Source organism: Eptesicus fuscus, chromosome 12 (assembly GCF_027574615.1).
Source record: "Eptesicus fuscus isolate TK198812 chromosome 12, DD_ASM_mEF_20220401, whole genome shotgun sequence".
Lineage (NCBI taxonomy): Eukaryota > Metazoa > Chordata > Mammalia > Chiroptera > Vespertilionidae > Eptesicus > Eptesicus fuscus.
Window position 1 is genome coordinate 55,171,663 of NC_072484.1, and position 17,014 is coordinate 55,188,676.

Here is a 17,014-nt window from a genome sequence, read left to right on the forward strand (position 1 = left end):
ACTATAGACTTTAATTGTTCTTTTCTTCTCTTTCTTTCTTCCTACCCCTTTCACTTCCCACCTCTAAAATACCAAGAATACTTTTCAAACTGACCTTTCTGACCTGCTAAGTTTTTAAAAGTTATATAACAGTTTTAATTGTTTTCAGCTCTCTAATTTTTGTTGGCAAAATTGCTTAACTTATACAAATAATAGTTCTTTTGATAGTTTTACCACTTAGATATAAGTTACAAGATAATTAATCTTTACCATCTGTTCCTTGGTGGTGTGGGAGCAGGGTTTTGGCAGATTTCTATGAGCTTTCTGATCTTATTCACTCTTAATTTATAGGTACAAAGTATTAAGTTTATAAAGTTACTTTTTCTAATAATTTGAGTTAGAAATAAAGAAATGACAGGTGTGGGATTAAAGACAGAAAGCAGAAAAATTGAAAAGACCTAAATAACTAGGCTATATAGGTCACACTAGTCAATGACAATGCCAGGATTCATATCTAAGTCTGTTTGACTCCAAAGCCTTTGGTCTTCTGGAATATCATGTACCACTTAAAGATTTTCACTATTTAGAATTATACAGACTAGAAATGTGGAGAATCAACAACTAGTTGGCAGTTAAATTTTGCTAATTTTGTTTTTATTTTTAGCTGTAGCACCAGTTGTACCTGATTTAAGTAGTGACATTGATACAAGTAACTTTGATGACTTGGAAGAAGATAAAGGAGATGAGGAAACATTCCCTATACCTAAAGCTTTTGTTGGCAATCAACTACCTTTTGTAGGATTTACATATTATAGCAATCGTAGGTAAGTATGATTTTAGGGATAGGTACTAATTTGTGTTGTTGTATTTTCTTAGGGTATCTAAAAACTATCTGAAGAAGTTTAAAGTAGATTTAATGGTATATAAAGAGATAAAATATCATTAAAATATATCATTTTTAGCAATGCATGATTTTTCTAGTATTTCGTATTTCTTTTAGACTTGTCCATGTTCAGGATATTGTTTTACAGAAATTCTTTTTTGAATGATATACTATATATCTTCAAGTTATAGCAATTACTAGGTTAAAAGCTTCTTTTAATACTAATATTATGGTTAATATTGTTATCCAAAGAGTTCTGGTTTTATAATACATTTAGAACAACATACAGTTTTCTACATTATCATCACTATATTGATGTTACCAAAGGCCTATAATTTTTAGTTCTTTGAAAATTGTGATTCCTTCCCAAAACCACTAAATGAATTCATAATATCTTACAACATGTAAGACCCTGTGACTTTAGGCTAGTGATTTTGACCTTTTATGCCCCCATTTTCTCAGAAATAGGGATGATGATTATGATAATAATGATAACACTACTCTCATAGAGTTGTTGTAAAGGTTATGTAAACCAAAACACAGCAATACACTTAGAACAATGCTTTACATGGAGTAAGCAGTCAGTGTTTATTATTAACTAGAGGCCCGGTGCAGGAGATTCGCGCACTCGGTGGTTCCCTCAGCCCCGGAGCCCTCAAGGGATGTTCGACTGACGGCTTAGGCCCGTTCTCCGCTTAGTGCTGCCATGGAGACAGGAGAGGCTCCTGCCACCGCTGCTGCGTTCGCCAGCCGTGAGCCTGGCTTCTGAGCTTCCGGCTGAGCAGTGCTCCCCCTGTGCGAGCACACTGACCACCAGGGGCAGCTCCTGCATTGAGTGTCTGCCCTCTGGTGGTCAGTGCACGTCATAGCGACTGGTGGTCCTGCCGTTCGGTCAGTTTGCATATTACCCTTTTATTATATAGGACTAGCAGCCCATTTGCACGAAGATTTGTGCAATAGACCTTCATTCACCTGGCTGCCTGTACCAGTTTTCTGCCTGCACCGGGGACCCAGGCCTTGGCTGTGGCCACCGCCATCTGTCTTCTTTCAGGGTCGGGGCTTGGCCCCGGGCAGCGGCCTTGGCTCAGCTGCACCCAGCGTCCCTGCTACGGATCGTTAGGAGCCGACCCCCTGGTCGTTGCCTGCGATCCATGCAGGCTCCCCGCTGGTGCCCAAGGCCGGGAAAGCCTCCGCCCCAGGCTTTCCTGACCTTGGGCTTGGCCGCACCCAGCGTCCCTGCTAGGGATTGTAGGAGCCGACCCCCTGGTCGTTGCCTGCGATCTGTGCAGGCTCTCCGCTCGGGCAGAGGCTTTCCCGGCCTTGGGCTCAGCCACACCCCAACGTCCCTGCAACAGTTTCCTGGTGGGCGTGGTTGGTGGGCGTGGCTTGTGGGTGTAGCGAAGGTACGGTCAATTTGCATATTACTCTATTATTAGATAGGATGGTATGAACTAACGTTAGCCTTAGTTTTTAAAAATGGACTTGAAATATAAGTTAAACATTTAACATCATTTCACTTTTCTGAGCATTTATTCATTCATTCAACAGACATGTTTGACAACTTACTCTTTGTCAGGTATGTACTAAGCATCAAGGTACAGGGAGAGGATGAATAAGATATAGTATCTTCTCTTGAGCTGCTAACATTCTAGCGAGGATATGGATAAGATTGTATAATATAGGTTGTAAGTGCTACACAGAAATCTGAACAAAGTGCTGTACCAATATACAATGAACTATATGGCAACATTTACTAGGTGTGTTAAATCTATTTATTAAATTTATGTTTAAAAATACATTTTTTAATTAAATGATACTCCATTAGAGTGGTATTAGGTATTTTTATTAAATTTGAGGTTATTACAAGCTAACCTTATTTTAAAGTGAAGTGTCTTGTCATTTTAGTCAACTTTTTTTATAAGTGCTAATTCAGGTCAAGTTTAGGAAACAAGAAGGCAATTTAATCCTGGCTTATGAAATTATTTCCAATAACCCAAATGTTAAACATTATTGAATACTTTTTGTTGCATCACCAGCCAGGTAAGTAGTACTTGAGTTTTGGCCCTTAGAAAAGTCCCAGGTTTTAATTCTTTTTCCCTCCTAACCCTTCATGAGTATAATACTACAGCTCTTTTATACTGAAATAAATACTCAGAGAAGCTTTAAAGTGGTTTATGCTGAAGTATCCTTTCAATTTTTATTTCTTGTAGTTTTATAAATTATTCTCTGTCTTGGTTTCTGAAACATTCGAGATGTTGATGTCAACGACCCATGTTTTTTGGCTATTCTTACATAATAGTTAATTACTTTATTTAGGCTTATCTATACAATGCTAATTTTGAATTAGATAAACATTATACTATCTAATTTTGAATTAGATAAACATTGTACAGTGTTGTCATACACTTGATTATGTTCTCTGGTTTTTCCTTGTATTCATGTTAATATCCCAAACTAACTTCTGAGGTTCTGAAAAGTAGAAATTGAACTCTGGTCTTAAGTACCATTATCTTATTGAGTGGCATAGCATTTTTTGGTAATTATGTATTATGTGAGTGATCAAGGGGATGGTTGCTTATTGATTAGCCTTACTGTAATATATAGTATGTAAATATAATTTTGAATTACTGGCATAAAATAGAAAACTTCTGAAATTGTTGCTTCTGAAACCTAAACATACTTTTAATTATTAAGGACAGAGATCTTTATTACTAAAGTATATCTGAATTTAAAATGATTTAAAAATAGCCTTAAACTTTTTAGCTACATTTCTAATCATCTACCATCTCTTTCACAAAAGTTACCTAAATGACCAAATTCTATATAAAAGCAACAATATAATATGCAAAAGAAATTTGAAAAAGAAAATAAGGCAAGAAGTAGAAGAATAAATGGATGTATACCGGTGTGTTCTTACATTTCCAGTGCTGCATTCAAAGAAACATTATTAATTTTGAAGAAAGCTAAATATCAACTTCAGCTTATACATAATACAAAATTTACTGTATTAAATTTAATAGCATATTAAATTTAGAAGACATCTTAGAGATCAACGAGTGTTATCTCCTATCTAATTCATATTTTACTGGCATTGCTATATACTTCTATTTACATAATGCAGAATCTCACACTGAATTTCTGAATTACTTAATAGTCAGTGGAATTAAATTGTACTACATCTAGAATTTGTCATTTTTCTCAGGGGACTTTTTCTCTACCAGTCTACTGCATAGTCCCAGTTGTCTTCTGATTATTTGAGTCTCTAGTTGATCGGAATAATTTTCAAGGAAAACATAGGAAGTGACATATTTTCCTGCTGTTTTAGACCACTATTAATATACTAGGAGCCCGTTGCACGAAGTTTCGTGCAATAGACTTTTCCTCCACCTGGCTGCCGGCACCAGTTATCCGCCAGCAGCAGTTTTCCTCTGGCCACCCGCCGATCAGAGCACCTCCTGCCAGCACGATCAGCCACCCGGAGAGGAACTCCGATCGGGAGGCACTCTGATCGGGCGCTCTGATCGTAAAATGACAGAGGAAAACTGCTGCTGGCGGAAAACTGGTGCCAGCAGCCACGCAATCGGCCACACCGAGTTCCGCCACCAGCGTCTTCCGCAGCGCTGGCCGAAGCAGTGCCGGCCGTTTAAGCCAGCGGGAGGAGCGGGGTCGGGGACTCGCGAGTCCCTGCCCCCCCCCCCCGCTCCTACCGCCAGCCAATCAGCCACCCTGAGTCCCGCCCCCCGCGCCTCCGGCCGGCCCAATCGTGGGCGTAGCGGAGTGATGGTAATTTGCATATTCCCATTTTATTAGGTATGATGTGTTTTTGTGTTTTTTTAAATCTTAACCCAAGGATATATTTTTATTGATTTAGCGACTTTAGTGAAGAGGGAGGGAGAGAAAGAGAGAGAAACATCGATGTGAGAGAGGAATATTGATCAGTTGTCTCCAGTATGTGTCCCTACCGGGGATAGAGCCAGCAACCTAGGTATGTGCCTTGATCAGGAATCAAATTTGCAACCTTTTGGTGTACAAGATGACACTCCAATCACCTGAACCACCTGGCCAGGGCTGTTAAATATATTTAAAAGTAGTTAAAGGACATTTGATTACCTTCTATTTTACTATTAATATCTAGCACATTAATACTGCCCCATAAGAGCTGTACAGTATACTGTAGCTATTTGATATCTTTTTGAGAAAGCTCTCCTGATTAAACAAGGCAGTGGCTATAGTGGTGGTGATAGAAGTATTAATAATAGTGTTTGTAGCATGGCAGAGGAAGTAGCAGGGGAAGTGGCAGCAGCAGCATTAATACCTTACCTGTACTCAATTTTTAAAAAGCAGAGCAAGGCCCAGGTGGCGTGGCTCAGTGGTTGAACGTCAACCTATGAACCAGGAGGTCACGGTTCAATTCTGGTCAGAGCACATGCTCGGGTTGCAGGCTTGATCCCCAGTGTGGGGCATGCAGGAGGCAGCTGATCAATGACTTTCTCATCATTGATGTTTTTCTCTCTCTTGCTCTCCATTCCTCTCTGACATTAATAAAAATATATATATATATATCTGAAAAAAAGAGCAAGTACAATAATGAATAAAAAATAAAAATGTAGTATTTGTTATCAATTGTTATTGGACATTAAAGAATTTTTTGTTTTGTTTAATTTTAAAATCTTTGTTCCTTCAGATACTTATCTTCAGCAAATCCTAATGATAACAGAACTAGCTCCAATGTGGATAAAAGCTTGGTAGGTATTTTCTTATTCTTTTAAAAAAGTTGCCTTGTAGATAATGTATTTTGTGTGCATGATATTAAGTAAACATATTCTGAATATGTAGTTAGTGAACTGAATTTTTTTTTAAATCCTCACCTGAGGATATGTTTTTAATTTATTTTAGAGGAAGACAGACAGACAGAGAGAGACAGAGAGAGACCTAGACATTAGTTGCCTCCCATGCATGCCCAGACTGGGGATCAAACCTGCAACCTTGGTATGTTCCCTGACTGGGAATCGAATCTGCCACCTTTGGGTGTATGGGACAATGTTCCAACCAAGTGAGCCACACTGGCCAGGGCTGAATTTAAATTTTTATAGCACTTTTTACTTACTGTCTACTCTCTAGTTTGATTTCTTGCCTAAATATCTAATAGGATATTATCTGTGGAGGCAGTTAATAAACTATAAATTGCTACACAGATAGACAGTCGTGGTCTTCCTAATCCCTTGAAATTAAGAATTTATGACAAATCAATATATCGGTAAGAGTCTTAATAGGAAAATAGATGGCACATTCGAAAAATTTAAATGAAGAGAATTTTGTGTGTGATAATATACATAACACAAAATTTACCATTTTAACCAATTTTTAAGTGAATAATTCAGTGGCATTAAGCACCTTCCCATTGTTGTGCAACCATCACCACCATCCATCTTCATAACCTTTTCTTCATCCCAGACTTAAACTTTCTATCCTTTAAACTCCCCATTGTCCCTTCCTTATGCCCCTATTTAATTATTATTCTACTGTCTATCTCTATGAATTTAACTACTTTAGGTACCTCATATAAGTGGAATCATACACTGAGTGGCCAGATTATTATGATCTCTGAACGCATAATAATCTGGCCACTCAGTGTGTGTATACACACACACACACACACACACACACACACACACACACACACACACATATATTAGAGGCCTGGTGCATGAATTCGTGCATGGGTGGGGTCCGGCCAACCTGGCCAGGGGGAGGGGACATGGGAGATTGGCTGGCCGGCCTGCCTGCTGGTCGAACTCCTGGTCGAGGGGACAATTTGCATATTAGCCTTTTATTATATAGGGTATACACTGAGTGGCCAGATTATTATGTGTTCAGAGATCATAATAATCTGACCACTTGGTGTATAATACTTAACTTTTTGTGATTGGTTTATTTCACTTAGCCTAATGTCCTCAGGTTCATCTTTGTAGCATGTAACAGAATTTTATTCATTTTTAAGGCTGATTATGTTCTATGATATGTATAAACCACATTTTGTCTATTCATTTATTAAATGAAGGGGGTTTAAAAAGGGACTATTAACAGTGGTATAAGTAGGATCAAGGGGAGCAATAAATACAGAGTGTTAAAGCACCCGATGATTAGCAGTGAGATGCCATTGCCCCTAGTCTGAAGGGCCAAAGAGAGACAAATCTTGTTACCACAGCTCTGAGAAAGCATGCTATATAATAAAAGGCTAATATGCAAATTGTCCTTTCGGGAGTTCGACCGACCAGGAGTTCGACTGTTTGCTGTGATGTGCGTTGACCACGAGGAGGCAGCACAGAATGAAGGCAGGCCCCAGCCAGCAGCTGGGAGAAGGAAGGCCCCGATCAGCCTTGATTGCCAGCCAGGCCTAGGGACCCTACCCATGCATGAATTTCGTGCACCGGGTCTTTAGTAGAATCGTAAAAGAGGAGCATAGAACATAGAACACTACTAGAACCACAGTAATGTAAGAAGCGTGTGGGGAGAATGAATATTACTTCATTTCTCCCACCTTCTGATTTCCTGCTGGTGTTCCCCATAGTCTGAAAATAACCTTAAAATTATAGGGCAACAGAAAAATCCCAGGTAATCCAGTGTGTAGATTTCAAGACAAAAAGGGACAGAGGATGGATCTTCAACGAGAGAAGGGAGAAGGAGCCAATGGAGAATGACTACTGGCTTGTCCACTGAAAATGACTGGATGTAACTATTGGAGACATGAGTCCTTTCTGTTTTCATATAGCTCATATTCAGAAGATAGAGGTTAAAGTAAAAATCTTACATAGCTACATTTGAGAAGGCCCTTTTGGGTAAACCAGACTTTTCTTATAAATATCAGAAATAATGACCTGACTACCCTTAGAGCATTTTTTGAATTCTTTGTGTACTATAGCCTACATAATTTTAACTGAGGAGGGGAGTGGGTAGCAATAATTTTTTATAAGCTGATATAATTCTCCTCTTTCTCCTTGATATATTAACTCCTATATGTAAGAGAACAGCTCTACTGGTTTGGCTCAGTGGATAGAGCGTCAGCCTGTGGACCAAAGGGTCCCGGGTTCGATTCCGGTCAAGGGCACATGCCAGGGTTTGCGGGCTCATTCCCCAGTAGGGGGCGTGCAGAAGGCAGACGATCAGTGATCCTCTCTCATCATTGATGTTTCTATCTCTTTCTCCCTCTCCCTTCCTCTCTGAAATCAATAAAAATGTATTTAAAAAAAAAAAGAATCTTGAGTTTCTTTAAAAAAACAAAATGTAAGAGAACATGTGATGGGAAGGGAAAGTGAGAAGAGGGGAATTGAACTATGTGAGCACCTGTTAACTGTTTGAGTCATCTTTCTTAAATTTCCATCCCAATAGAGCTATTTGCCAAGTTATATAGCTAAGAAGAGCTGAGAAATCTTTAAAATTTAAACACCTTTAACCTGGGGAAAGTGACAGTAAGGAGCTTCTGTAACCCATCTCTCAGTGTATTACTTAATCTGTAGGATTAGTGGTACATCAGGACTTCAAAGAATATTCAATGGAATATTCAAAGAATATTCAATTTGGGTAGCTGATCTTATTCAGTGCTGATTGCCATATGTTCTTTCAGTGGCTGCCACCTTTTATATTTTGCTCTGGTAAGATCACAGAGGAAAAGAAAACATTAGCGTGCCTACTATTTCTGTTAGCCTAGAACTAAACATGAAAGGCAATTAATTTAATTTTCAACTTTTCCTTGAAAGCCTTCTAGCAGAGATGCTAATGAATAACTTTGTGATTGTCAAATACAATGAATACTTTTCATTCCATACCTGTTTTTCTTTTTTGCTGTATTTGTACTAATTCCTCCTCCTTAGAACTTGCAGAGTTTATAACTTTTTCATGTTCCCATTCTTTCTTTTCTCTCTTTTTTTTTTTTCCTGCCTCTTTGGATTTTATTTTTAGTCCACTTTGCAGGTTCTCTTCCCCTTTCCTATATCCTTTGCTTCTTTCCTCCCCTTTATTATTAAACTAGAGGCCCGGTGCATGAAATTTGTGCACGGGGGGTGTCCCTTAACCCGGCTTGCACCCTCTCCAATCTGGGATCCCTCTCACAATCGGGGACCTCTGGCTCCTAACCACTGGCCTACCTGCTTGTCTGATTGCCCCTGACCGCTTCTGCCTGCCAGCCTGATCACCCCCTAACTGCTCCCCTGCTGGCCTGATTGACACCTAATTGCTACCCTGCCGGCCTAGTCGCCCCCAACTGCTCTCCCCTGCCAGCCTGATCACCCACAACTGCTCTCCCCTGCTGTGACCCGCCTCCTCCATGTGAGGCGGCGGAGACATCAGGACGGGCCTCCTCCTCCCTGCACAGAGCCATGGGACCCCCAGGCCTCACTGCATGGAGCGGCCACCAGGCTCCATCTCCGCTGTGTGCACAGCCATCTTGTGGTGGCCATCTTGTGGCGACTTGCGTCACGTGAGGGTGTGACGCCACCTAGGATTTTATTATATAGGATAGGATGTTTCTCAGGGTGGTTCTGATCTTGACTCTCTGTTCATTTTCAGGTAATTTCATACATGTTCAGCTTGTTCCTCTGTGCTCCAGGCCTTACTTAATCTCCACCCCCCCCTCTCTCTCTCTCTCTCTGACTGCACTTCTCTTCCTGCACATCTCTCAGGCACCTCAACCTAGGTCAAAGCTTAACTCACAGTTCTTCTCTCTCCATTCCTTCCCAAGCAATTGTTACTGCGTTACTTATCGTTGGTAATGGTACTCTGTCCTTATTTCTAATCATGTGTTAGGTTATAAATTCTATCTTCCAATTGACACCGTTATCAATTTTCTCCTCTCCTTTCTACAGTCTCTGCCTTATATCAGACCTGAAAATACTGGAACTGGTTGCTTTGTCTAAAATTTTTCTACCTTCTAATCTATTCACTTTGCTATTACTGAAGTGATCTTTCTAAAATGCCAGTACTATGTCATTTCTTTTTTTCAAATGCCTATTTTTGCATACAAGGATCATGGTCCCACTCACCTTTTCAGATTTTAGGTGATTCATTCTCCGTTATGTTATGTGCTCTGCCTATACTTAATTCTATTTCCCAAATACATTATATTTTCTCCTGCCTCTCTACTTTTGGAAGGCTAAAATATCTTCCTTCTGTCACCTTCTCTGCTTAGTAAATATCTTTTATTTTTTTAGGTCTCACCTCAAACTTTACATCTTCCTGGAAGAATTGGATGTGATCTCTTCTCTCCTTCATAACATTTTATATATAATTTTATTATTATTTACTACATTATATTGTAATATTTTTTATGTGTCCATGGTTTATTGTAGGTTCTTTCCACCCTCTCATTCTCCTATGCCCCACTATTTAACTATTGACCAGATCTTTTTTATTTTTATTTTACTAATACCTGCCACAGTGCCTTACATATGTAGGTGTTGGGGGGTGGGGGAGGGGAGGGAAGAGTAAACAGTGTAAAATGATAACATAAACTTGCTATTTTTAAAATCTCTATGAATATTCTTAGTAGAATGAGTTTTATTTTGTTTTCAATTAAAGCAGGAAAGTTTGCAAAAAACAATTTACAAGCTGGAAGAACAACTGCATAATGAAATGCAATTAAAAGATGAAATGGAGCAGAAGTGCAGGTGAGAATAAACTATATGTTTCTTACATTTTAATGTTGTATAGCGAAGCTTACTTAAAACTTGCACTCTGTAAACACTTGAAAGTAGAAGTAAAGTGCTAATATACATTCAATGAAGAATGTCTTGGTTAGAATTGGAAAGTAATATGTATGTTGGCATTAGTTATAGTTGTCTTTTCCTCAGAATATAAACTATATTTGCTCCTCATGGTCTTATTAAAAAACTATATAGTGTTGATTCACTTAGTGCCTGATTTATTGCTTTTCTCTCCCATTTTAATTAGGTAGCTGAAAGAGCAAATTAGTTTACATTAAATAAGATGCTTTCTAAAATGTAAATGTTGTTGAATATTAAAATTCATTAAATTTTTGATACAGACATTCTTTTTTCCACTGTGATTTTTTAGAGCAGTAATTCAGAATTTTTTTCCTATGAGTCTAAATTTGATAAGTGTATATTTATGAAAATGTAGAAAGATTATTTTAAATATCATCTTAATGGTGAGTTACTTATTAATTACAAGCAATAAGTTTTTATACTTATATTTTTAGTGGATATATTAAGTAAATGAAATACAGAGATAAAGTAAGCAACAAATAGAATTGGGAAAACTGGCAATTTTGTGACTGGGATTAAGAGAAAACAAGTAAAATTCTCACTGCATACCATTTCTGATAGAATAAATAACAAAGCTTATAATACAAACATTTTTTTAATAAAAGCACTTGAATATAAGCAAGTAATTAATTGATACTGAGATTTGGAATTAATTTCTAAGTATAAAATATGGAAATGGTGGGGGTTGGGAGATAAATAGATGTTATTACATAAATATTGAAAACTTCCTACATCCAAAAAATACTATAATTAATCAAAATTAAAAGGCAAATGACAAACTAGTGGTAGTGGTGGTGGTGAGGATCAATTTGGGGAAGAAATAAGAATGGCCAGAGTGGCCAGTAATCACAGGAAACTGTGAGGTGTGTGGGTGCCTAGGTTGAGGCTAGGAAGGTCAACAGAATCTGGATCTTGGAGGACTTTGTTTATGACAAAGTCTTGGAGGACTTTGTTTATGACTTTGTTTATGACAAATTATGAATGTAATTTTTATCCTAAACATGATAGAAAACATTGAAAGTTATTAATAACTAATAAGTAAAAACAAACAAAATAACAACTTGAAAATAGAAGTAAAAATATAACAAATTTACTTTTTTTGTTATTGTTAATGCTCATCAGAGGATATTTTTTCCATTGATTTTGAGAGAGAGAAACAAAAACATCTATCCATGTGGAAGAGACACATCAATTGGTTGTCTCCTGCGTGTGCCCCACAAGGGCCAGGGATTGAGCCTGCAACCCAGGTATGACCCGAATTGAACCCTTTGGTGTGCGGCCAATGCTCTAACCACTGGGAACACCAGCCAGGGCTCAAATTTCCTTTTTAAAAAGAACTCTGGTTAGTTGGCAGCAGTTGACATTTATTAACTCAATTAAATGGGAATGAGGGAGGAAGATCAATCAAGGATGATTTCTAGGTGGTGTCCTTTACTTAGGGACACTTAGAGAAGAAACAGATTAGTATTGTGGGTAAGGGTGTAGAGCAAGGAGGGAGTAAGTTTAGTTCTGGAAATGCTGAATGAGGTATTTGAGGGGATATTCGTGTAAAATATTGTATATGCAAATTTGAAGCTCAGAATTATGTTTAGAGCCAAAGAAAATGAATTCTGATAGAGATAATACACTTTTAGTTTACCTCAAATTTTTGCTCAAGTTGCTAGTGAGTATAATTACTGATTTATATATGCTACCTTTCCCTTCATTTACTTTATTTTGTATTAAAGGATAAATGGCTAATTTTTATTTAGTATCAAGTATAATAACATAAGCAACATGGATGGAATTCGAGGTCTTTAAACTTGGATGAGAAAAAGTGAATATTTTCTCTAACTTATAAGTGAAATTTAGCATTTCCTTTATGAACATCTGCAAGAAACCACACTTATTTGCAGTAGCGGTGAAATTGTTATTACCAATAGAAATTACAAATATTTTCTTATAATACAATTGTTATTTCTAAATATCATTTGTGCTCACTACTACTTTGAATTACTGCCACTAGTTCTTGTGGTTTAATATGTTAACAAAGAAGCACACATATTACTAAATCATACATTTTTTTTAAAGTTTATGACTGTATTTCAATATCTTGGCTTTTTTTTTAATCCTCTGTATTTTATTTTATGCTAAAAATATTATTCGGACAAAAGGCAGTAGACTTCACCAGACTGCCAAAGAGATACACAGCATAAAAACAGTTAAGAAATCTTAATTAAATGGAAAAGTGAGAAATGTAGAGTTCTACTCATGGTTAATAAAAAATAAGCATATTTTTAATATATATTGCTTTTGTTTTTACAGAACTTCAAACATTAAAATAGACAAAATAATGAAAGAATTGGATGAAGAGGTAGGTACTTTTGGCTTTCTAATCATTAGTAGTTTGTTTTCTTTTTGAGAGTTTACCCCACTCTTTCAGATTGTTTTGTTTTCTGAGAAAATTACATTTGAACTTTATAGGTTGAAATACAGAAAATTATCATGAAAGCCTCACATTGGAGCTGCAGTTTCAAGTGATGCAGATTAGATTATACTTTAGTTTATTTTGCTATTGTTTTATTGTAGAACAGTGTTGAAGTTTTAGCACAAAAATTTTACTTCAGTTGTTCTTAATAGTTGAAACTCAGTGAGAAAGGAGCAAAAGAATCAAGAGATCAGAAATTGAATCTGCAGCCATAGCAGAAAGAAACAAATAGGAAAGAGGAAAAAATACAATTTCAAAAGGACTGACATTAACATAATTTCATGTGCTCAAGTGGGAAATACATTGACTTTTAAATTATTTATGTTTTCCATGGTCACCTAACAAGCAGTTTTTATTATTAGTGAAACATTTCATGGTACGTACGTTTGTTTGCGAATATGTAATACATTTCCTTTTTGTCATCTTGTAAATGTCTTTTTACCTCATGTACTCTGTATAGCCTTCCTCTCATTGATGACTTCCTTTATTATTTTAGAAGTAATCTTTTTGACAGTTTTTGTGTTGTCTTAATTTTCTCTTAAGGAATAGTGGCTTTTTTCGGGGAGGGGCTTCATTTGTAGCTTTGGGTATCCATATAATCATCTGAGGAGACTTAGATAATATTTTATCAACTTGCCATTGGTCTTTGTATATCCAGCCTAGTACTATTTATTTGACTCTAAATAGTTAAGAAATCCTTTTTTGTATATCCTCCACTTTTCATTTCATTTCTAAAATACAAATAAACTTTGTATTTTAGAAATGAAATGTGTGCTAGATTCAAGTTATTCAGCCTTCCAAATTCAAGGTAGAAAGGGAAATCTTAATATAACGTTAGAATACATTTGTCCCCACCTTATCTGCTGAAATATATTTCTTTATTTGTTTTTGTTTGATTAATATATTTTTATTAATTTCAGAGAGGAAGGGATAGGAAGGGGGAGTTAGAAACATTAATGATGAGAGAGAATCATTGATCGGCTGCCTCCTGCACACTCCCTACTGGGGATTGAACCCACAACCCTGCCATGTGCCCTTGACCGGAATCAAACCCGTAACCCTTCAGTCCGCAGGCCAACGCTCTATCCACTGAGCCAAACCAGCTAGGCCTGAAATATATTTCAAGACCCCGTAGTGGATGCCTAAAACACCCAATAGTATTGAACCCTATGTATACTATGTTTTTTTCTATATATGCATGCCTTTTCACTTGAAGCATTTTATGACTTCCCTTCGGCATATCTGAATTGCTAGCATCACTACTCTTGGGCTTTGGGGCCATTATTAAGTAAAATAAGAGTTATTTGAACATGGGCACCGTGATACTGTGACATTCAGTTTGATAACCAAGATGGGGAGCATATACAGACAGCATGGATACTCGGCAAAGGAATGATTCACATCCTGAGCAATATAGAGCGTACAGTGTGAGATTTCATCACATTGATCAAAATGGTGTGCAGTTGAAAACTTAAAAATTGTTTATTTCTGGAATTTTCAGTTTAATATTTCTGGACCTCAGTTGATTGCAGTTAATTGAAACCATGGAAAGTGAAACTGCAAACAATGGATTGCTGTAGTCTGCTTCTAGAAAGATGGCGTGAAAGTACTTTCCCCTATTCTGCCTACAAAGTATAGCTTAAAAGCCTAGACATTAAATATAAAACAAATGTAAACATGATTCTGAATGTTGAAGAGAAGATAGACCAGCTAGAGGACTTGGTTTCCAAGAAACTACACAGAAATAAATATTACGGATTGTCTTTTTGCTCCACATATCCTAGACTGGCTGCTGGAGAAGTCAGCAATCTGGAAAAACCAACAAGCATAGATTAAAAAAAAGCCACTCTCTCTAGCTAACAGACCAGGAAAGGGGCAGACCAGCAAGTCTGAAAACTTTTACATAATCACTGCTCATGTCAGCCAAATACAACATAAAAAATGTAACCCCACCCCCACCTGCAAAGGGTGAGTGAAAAGCCTAGACTTTCAGCCCTCTGGCACAGTGGTGTCAGAATATCCAATGGAAGGACTTTCATATCCCCTGAGAAGTGACAAGCCTTCCCCCCGCTTCCTCAGTTAGAGTCATTGGCAACCATGTGAGGAGTTTGGTTTTTACTTTCACTCAGTAGCAACAGGCACCCCTCCCACTCTCTGCTGGGGTGGTGTCAGAAAAAGTCAAGTACAGTTTAAACCTTCAACACTGAAATAACAAGCCTGCCCCCCCCCCCCCCCCCCCCACCAGCTCCCAGCCATGTTATCAGTGCAGACCTAGTGGTGTACCAAAACTTCCATTTCCTCCCAGCAGTAATGAGGACCCATGCCCCCTCAATCTCTGTGTCAATAAAAATCAAGTGGAAAAGGAGGCATTACCTCTTAATCCCACCAGAACTGTGACAGAAGAGACCTGTTAACATAGAAGACTTAAATAAGATCCAGAAAACTGGAAAGTCACATGCAAACGAATGAAACTGGATTACAGTTTGTCCCCACATACAAAAATTAATTCAAAATGGACCAAACACCTAAATATAAGACCCGAAACATAGAAGAAAATATAGGTACCAAACTTATGGAATTCAAAACACTAGGTATAAGGATTCTCAATGAACTTAGAAATTTAACAGCATGAAAGGATATGGACACCTTAAAAACAACCTGTCAGAAATGAAGGATATACTAACTGAAATGAAGAATAATTTTAGGGAATCAGCAACAGTAGAGTAGATGAAACCAAGAATCAAGTCAAAGATTTGGAATATAAGGAAGCAAAAAAATAAATTTAAAAAAATCCAACAAAATGAAGATAGTGTAAGGCGCCTCTGGGTCTTCAGCATAGTACTAACATTCCCATCATGGGTGTGCTGGAAGGAGAAGAGAGAGACAAATTGGAAAACCTATTTGAAACACTTACCTAACCTGGTAGAGAAAATGAAGCCCTGGTCGGTTTTACTCAGTGGTTAGAGCTTCAGCCAATGAACCGAAGAGTCTCTGGTTCAATTCATGGTCAAGGGTATGTGCCTTGGTTGCAGGTTCGATCCCTGGCCCCTACTGGGGCAAGAGCTAGAGGCAACCAATCAATGTGTCTGTCTTTTGTCAATGTTTCTTTCTCCCCCTCTGTCTCCCTTCCACTCTCTAAAAAGTCAATAAAAAAATATCCTTGGGTGAGGATAAAACAAAAATATAAAAAAATGAAGCATCAAAAGCAGGATATGCTGATAATGGTAACTCAGAAACAGAAGATACGTTTTTAAGTTGTGGAAGTTTGGGTTGTTCCCCATCCCCCCCCCCCCTTTAACTTTCCTCTCCCCTATGGTTTCATTTTCTAAAATAGATATCTTCTCCATTACTTTTTTAAAAATACATTTTTTATTTATTTCAGAGAGGAAGGGAAAGGGAGAGAGAGATAGAAACATCAGTGATGAGAGAGAATCGTTGATCGGCTGCCTCCTGCACAACCCACACTGGGGATAGAGCCCGCAACCCGTGCATGTGCCCTGACTGGGAATCTTAACTGTGAACTCCTGGTTCATAGGTCAGTGCTCAACCACTGAGCTACGTCGGCCGGGCCTCCATTACTTTTTAGTATGCATTAGTAGGTAGATACATAAAAAAATCTTAGAAAAGTTAAGTTGTTGAGACAGGGAAAGGATTAAGGTAGATACACAGGGACGGGTTATTTTACTGCATTTGGTACCATTTGAACTTTACACAATTTATTTATCAAATATGTAATTATTACCTGATCCCTTTCATATTTTTATCTTAAATGTAGGGTTATAAATAAACCAAAATGTTGGTAATATAATGCATTGTGGTTTCTTAAACTAATAAAGTGATTCAACCTGATAGGTTTTTTTATATGCATGGATTTAAAACTCCTTGAAAAGGTTACATATCTAGTTC

The 17,014-nt window shown here is 37.6% G+C and overlaps 1 protein-coding gene across 1 annotated transcript in view; it reads left to right on the plus strand.

Moving 5' to 3' along the window:
* ROCK1 (Rho associated coiled-coil containing protein kinase 1) overlaps positions 1 to 17,014 on the plus strand; it is a 135,618-nt gene that overhangs the window by 62,039 nt on the left and 56,565 nt on the right. Inside the window, exons 10-13 of the mRNA XM_008160185.3 lie at positions 644 to 803; positions 5,547 to 5,607; positions 10,436 to 10,524; positions 12,946 to 12,994. Coding sequence (XP_008158407.3) covers positions 644 to 803; positions 5,547 to 5,607; positions 10,436 to 10,524; positions 12,946 to 12,994 — 359 coding nt within the window. The remainder of the gene's footprint in view (positions 1 to 643; positions 804 to 5,546; positions 5,608 to 10,435; positions 10,525 to 12,945; positions 12,995 to 17,014) is intronic.